Source organism: Galeopterus variegatus, unplaced genomic scaffold (assembly GCF_000696425.1).
Source record: "Galeopterus variegatus unplaced genomic scaffold, G_variegatus-3.0.2 Scaffold25440, whole genome shotgun sequence".
NCBI classification, from domain to species: domain Eukaryota; kingdom Metazoa; phylum Chordata; class Mammalia; order Dermoptera; family Cynocephalidae; genus Galeopterus; species Galeopterus variegatus.
Genome location: NW_007751551.1, coordinates 2603 through 9273, shown reverse-complemented (window position 1 = coordinate 9273; position 6671 = coordinate 2603). Strand labels below are relative to the sequence as shown.

Sequence of the window (6671 nt, the reverse complement as noted above, 5' to 3'; positions counted from 1 at the left end):
GGAGGCCGAGTAGAGGGCGCTGTGTGAGCGGCGGAGCTTGCCGGCTGGCCAGAAATGGGTGGAGCTGGCGCGGGGTTTGAACTGCCGCGGTGTGGAGCTTGGGTGTTTTTTCGGGCCCTTGCCCTGAAAGGGCTGAAGACCTACAGGTGGGGGAAAGGTCTCTGTTCGGGCCTCACCCCAGGGCTGCTCGTGTTAACACCTGTTGTTAGCTGGTTCTCAAAGCGAGATTTTCGTTTTAAAGCTTTGCTTCAGGGTTGCACAGTTATCTAAATCTTTACCGAGCTGGTGTAGCGGTCCTACTGCTACGGTTTTAGAGACAGAAAGGTTAAGATGAGAGGCAAAATCTACTGTGTAGGCTTTCTGTAGTGTTCTGAATTGGACAAGTGGAGATCTACTAAACAATTAACTCACCAGACCATAAATAACCTTTTACCCCTGTTCTTTTAAGCCCAAAGAAGTTAATTTTTTAAAAAACTTAAGTCTGCTATTTTTGCAGAAAAGCCTCTTGATTTTTGTTAGTAAGCAGCAATATTACTTAATATGGAATTCGGTAAGTAACATCTCTTCTTGTTTGAACAGTTTAAATTTAGGACATTGTAAAGATGAAGTTATTTACTAGAGGGTTTCGAAGAACTGCATTGCTGTAACCTAAAACCTTCAACAGATGACTAAATAGGTGCTCAGCTTCTTGGTTAATATAACACTGCCTGTTTAGAAAATGGAGGGGATAATGATTTAGATGTACTAAGAGTTTTTTGAGCCGTTTGCTTGAATGTTGCTAGTTCTGAGGAAAGAGGAGTAGTTTGGGGGTGTACTGGAGTTTGTATCTGAAACCCTGCAATGGCTCAGTCTTTGTATTATCACAGCCCTAAGAATGATAGAGGTTAGTATTAATTGTAGGTATTATATGACACAGTTATTAGTTTCTTAAATTAGCCAAACCCAGAATTGCATTGTAATTTCTTCTATAGCCCTATATGTCGTGAGTTCTTGTTTCAGTATATGTTTTACTAAGTACCTTTTATGTACCCAGTTTTGAGCTTGGGCTAGTAGTCAATTTGCAGTTTATTCCGTACGCCTGGAGCCATAGTATGTCCTCTGAATAAGAACAAATTAAATTTCTGTTACTGAGAAAGGAAAACAGTGTTTTAACTAAAAAATATTCAGTGCTATATATTTTCAGAGTGTCTAATGATGACTTTGTGTTTTTGTTTTCTAAGCAAAGAATGTATTTAATTATTGTTTTCTATAGGATGGAGCACTTTTTGAAAGACCGTTATAATAGTGTAAATAGATACAGCTCAAGTTCTAAGAAAGTAAACCTTATCAGGAGATATTTGTGAAAAATTTATTAGCATATCATCATGCTGTTAATCTTGGCTGTTCACTAAAACAAGAAATCACTGGGTTTTTCTTAGTTGGAGAAAGTACTTACACCCTGGAATTTTACTACAGGAGTGTATTTTGCTAGTTAATTTTCTGACCCCTAAACATTGAGGGTATTCAAGTATGTAATAAATAGCTAATATAGTGTAACTAGAGTTTGTATCATGGATTTAATCAGAAATGTAGATTTGTTGCGTAGAAACATCTTAATCTTTGTAGTAAAACAGTTGGCAAGCATATTAGGGGTTGAGAGTTAGAAAAGGATTTGAAGAAAGATAGATGTAATAGAGCATTATTTCACTGTTACCGCAAATTTGTGTCACTGGAAATGTTAGTTCTTGGAGGGGTAAACAGTTGTAGGACAGTTGTAATGTACTCTTATGATGTTGACTTCATATAATAAGATTTGATATATAGGCTTGTATATAAATTGCATTTTATCTTAATTTTTGAATTCTAAAGAACAAATAAGTCTTTTTTTTAATTAAGCCATTTAAAAAGTTAATTTCCATAAGTGATCTTCACCTCTAAAAGACTTGTTTTCATTTCTTTGCAATGCTTTTTATCTTTGTCATTATTTAAAGACCTTTCTGTGTAAAGTTCAAATCTAAGGATTCCGTTTTGAGGAAAATTTTTGCTATATTGAGCATGCTGAAGCTGGAACTTGCTTATGTTGTATTGAATATAATTGATAATAATATTTCAAACATAGAACACTTAAGAGGTTTAACAAGCACTAGTGTCTTTTTAGAATATTGTATTGATAGTTTTAATAAGATAACCTTATTCTTAGTAAAAAATGCAAGACTAAAAATATCTCAAGGGATTCTTGATTTTATAGCTAGAAAGTGCTTAGATTTTTCTTTAGGTTACACAGAGAAGTTTCCTTAACTACTGTTTGTTCTAGAAACTGGAACAACTCAATCAATACCCAGATTTTAACAACTACCTGATTTTTGTTCTTACAAAATTAAAATCTGAAGGTAAGTAGGGTTTGTGTTGATAACTATTTAAAAGTGTCTTTAAGCCCTATTAAATTATACTGGGAATTATTTATTTCAAAGGATTACATTTTGTAGTAACCACATTCTGTAAGCATTTACATGCTTATGCATTCAGTTGTTAATGGGTTTTTATATAATTCTCTCATTCTTCACAAATAAAAAACGTGTTGCAAAGGCTACTTTGGTTTTTTGCTTCAGTGTTTGTATATGAATATAATAAAAATTGATTTAATATACAGATTGAGTGCAAGATTTAATAATTAACTGTGTTCATTGTAGGAAAAATCAAAAGTTTGTATAACAAAAATGAAAAATTACTGGTGACCCAGAGATAATTATTGCTGATCTCTTGAATTATATCCTTCTATACTCCTTTATATGGCTATAGATACGACTTTTAAATTATTTAACAAAAAATGGGATTATTCTACTCAAATATACTTTTTAGAAACTTCAAACAGTATACATGTAACTTTTTCATTAACTTTTCTGAACAATTTTCAATTTAAATTCTGTGACAATTTAAAGCTTGAACAGTCTGATTTTTAAATTACATACCTGGTCATTTGATTGGTTTTTTTTGTTTGTTTGCTTGTTTTGTCTTTTTCGTGACCGGTAAGGGGATCGCAACCCTTGGCTTGGTGTCACCCGCACTGCGCTCAGCCAGAGAGCGCACTGGCCATCAACACATAGCATCCGAACCCACGGCGGCAGCACCACTGCGCTCCCAAGCGCTGCACTCTCCCGAGTGCGCCACGGGGCCGGCCCATTTGATTGTTTTTAAAACATAGTGTGTCCCAATAAACAGTATTTCACAATAATGTAAAGCACCAACTCTTTGCCAGGCAATTTGTAGGTTCAGGAGAGATTGTTCTATGTTGTAGTGAAAGGTATTCTTCATGGCATTATTGAGTTGAGTGTTCCCTTCCTGGAACATTGTCAGAAAATATAGAAGATGCTCAAATATTTATTGAGCAACTGACTAGCTTCTCAGTGTAAGCAATATACTGTATTCAGTGATTAGTGTTTTAGAAGCCATAGTGTAATTAGAGAAAACACTACACTTGGGAAATAAAAAGCTTTAGACTCTGATGCTAAGTCATGTAACCTCTCTTGCTTCTTTCAGCTATAAAATGACTGTGTTAGACAACAGACCATCTGTAAGGTTTCAGCTCCAAACTCTAGAAGGTTAATGGTCTTAATTTGTAGTAAAATCTCAATTAATCTTGTATTTAGAGTCTGATAATTCATACAGATAGTGATTTTTTGAAAAATTGTTCTCAAATGATTTTCTAGTTAATTTGGGGTTTTAATTTGTGAATGAGGGACATAATAGAAAATTTAAAACTCTAAATCTAGGTTTTGTGAAATGAGGAATTCTTTCATCATTTCTTTAAATTCAGCAACTAATGTTCCTAATTTGATAAATGTATTTATGATACATTGTTAATACAGAAATTTTCTTACACAGTGGTTTGTAATCAATAATTTGTGCCATTTATATTTTAAAGAACTAAAATATTTGGTAAATGAATTTTTAAATCTGTTTTTCTTGAAAATTATTTTACTTGAAAATTTAAAATTTATTTTCACTAAACTGTCTACTCTGTTGTGTTCTCTCCCTACATTCCAAATATTAAGATTGTTACAATATTATAGTCTTTATTAAAGCTTTCTTAGGATATGAGGATACTTCAGAAGTAGTTTTTTGGTTTTTTTTTGTGACCGGTAAGGGAATTGTAACCCTTGGCTTGGTGTCGCCCGCACCGCGCACAGCCAGTGAGCACACCGGCCATCCCTATATAATAGGATCCGAACCTGCAGCCTCAGTGCTCCCAGCGCCGCTGCACTCTCTATTGAGCCACGGGTTCGGTCCCAGAAGTAGTTCTTTTAAAAAATGAACATCATTCAAATAGAGGAAAGAGTTTGGGTGCAGCTGCCTCCACAAACACTTATTAATTATAAACCATACTGTGTTGGAAAGGATTTCATTCAGATTTTCTTGACCCTAAAATGTATTTCTTTTGTTCATTAGACATAGTTTCTCAGTGGACTTAGGGGTTTTACATTTGTGTAACACTTGATATTTCTTCTTGTGCTTACTCCTTTACTTTTGTCCTGCCAAGGAGATTGGGACACCAGTTAGCCATGTCTAGTTTTCCATTAAAAAAAAAAATCTTATCATTGTGGCCACCCATATCAGAGAAGGAACAGTAACAACTTTAAGTGAAAATGTTTATTTAGTAATCTTATCACTGAATTTTGGAGTTAAATTTTAGATCTGAAAGGATCTCAGAGATCAGCAGGTCAAATTCCCTCACTTTACAGATGTGCAAATTTCCATCCCAATGAAGTAAAGTTATTAATTTTAAAAAAAAAAAAGGAAATGATTAATTGGTGGCTTTTTAGAATGGGTTTAGGACAAAGGATATATACTTTTAATATTAAATTGTTTTCACGTTGTGTTGTAGTTTATTAAAACTCTTCATCTGGTAACCTTTATTGTAGAAACAATATTGTGTATTTCTTGTAAAGAAATACACATGCCACTTGAGTAATTACATGACTTTTCAAACTTTGAAGAGAATTTAGAAGTGCGTTTGGTTTTGTTTTAAGTTATTCATTGGAATGGGTTGTAATTGAAAATGGAAAGTTTTTAGATGATGACATAAAAGCTCTTGAGTTGTATTGCTGTGATGACCTGAATGGGGTTTATGTGCAGAAAAACTGCTGTTCCTGCCTCTATGTGTGCTTTACCCTAGTTAGACTTTGGGAAAGTAATACTAACTAGAACAAGCTCAGGTTATTTAATTTTTTAATAAAGTAGGGAAAACAGTAGTGTTACCATAGTGTATTCTGCTAAACATAGCTTTTCATGTCTTACAGACCTTTGATAGGAGGGTGATACTGTAGAGTGGTTTAAAGTATGCTGTAGAACCAAGCTCTCAAGATTGATATTTTGGCTTCCCCACGTGGTAACCTTGTGTGACTTTGGCAGAGGCCTCGGTTTCTTTACTTGTGCAATAGGGTTAATAATACCTGTTTCATGAGGTTGTAGTGCTACATGGAAGGCACTTAGCAGTGTTTAATACATGATAAGCATTCAGAATATGTTAACTATTGCTGATATTGTTGGTATTGATGCCAGTTGGTAAAGCATGTTATTATATTCTATTAGTATTAAATTGCTTTTTGAAAATTTGTAAATACCATCTCTGGATTAAACTTTTTAAAGTAAATTCTATTTTAAAATGTTTTTGGAGATTTTTTTGCTTTGCTTTTTTAAATTACGTGAAAGTGATCCCATACATTCTTAGTCCACCTGATTTTTTAATAGCATATCTTTGATTAATACTTTCAGATCTATGATGATATTTATATCAGATAACAATAAAGCTTGAATACACTGACCATAACTCTTAAAGTAACTCTTTAAACTAAACCACTGGTTCTCATCAAGGGGCAATTTTGTCCCCAGGAGACATTTGGCATATCTGGAAACATTTTTGGTTGTCACAACTTGGAGGGGTGTGCTACTGGCATCTGTGGCCAGTGATGCTGTCAAACATCTTACAATGCAAAGGATAGCACCCCACAACAAAGAATTACCCTCAAGATGTCAGTAATGCCAAGGCTGAGAAACCTTGAGCTGTAAATCATGGAGCTAATCCTTTGATAGTCATTTATGATTTTTTTTGACTGGTTATAGCAAAATAAGTTGGTATGTCACAGTTTTTGAATGTAAATATCTTTAAAGTTACTGCTCTTGGCACATTTTAAAATGAAAACTACTTTAAAACTCAATACTATTGTCGTTTTATTACAGATGAACCCACAAGATCATTGAGTGGTCTCATCTTGAAGAATAACGTGAAAGCACATTTTCAGAACTTCCCAAATGGTGTAACAGACTTTATTAAAAGTGAATGTTTAAATAATATTGGTGATTCCTCCCCTCTGATCAGAGCCACTGTAGGTAAGTTATGTTGCAACAGTTTTGCTTACCTGTTTATGACTGTCATTTTTATAGATGACAGACCATTCATAAAATGAAAATTTATTTTATGTAACATGTGGTATTGAGTTTCTAGTTTCACTTTTACAGGTAAAGAAAAACTTTTTAAGTGTAGGTTTGTAGATTTTTACTATTTTCTCCCTTGTTTTTAATATTTGCCTTGTCTACACCTAATTCAACAGCAGTTTCTTTAGTTTTTTAAGACAGATTGTTTTCAGGGAAAGAACAACTTTCTGTCAGTTTATATAATATTGAATAAAATAATT

The 6671-nt window shown here is 33.8% G+C and overlaps 1 protein-coding gene across 1 annotated transcript in view; it reads left to right on the top strand.

Moving 5' to 3' along the window:
- Window positions 1-2293: 2293 nt before the first annotated feature.
- Window positions 2294-6671, top strand: part of LOC103583658 (transportin-1-like) — a gene marked incomplete at both ends in the record, with an annotated part of 6703 nt that continues 2325 nt past the window's right edge. The window contains 2 exons of the mRNA XM_008564917.1: window positions 2294-2369; window positions 6217-6366. Coding sequence (XP_008563139.1) covers window positions 2294-2369; window positions 6217-6366 — 226 coding nt within the window. The remainder of the gene's footprint in view (window positions 2370-6216; window positions 6367-6671) is intronic.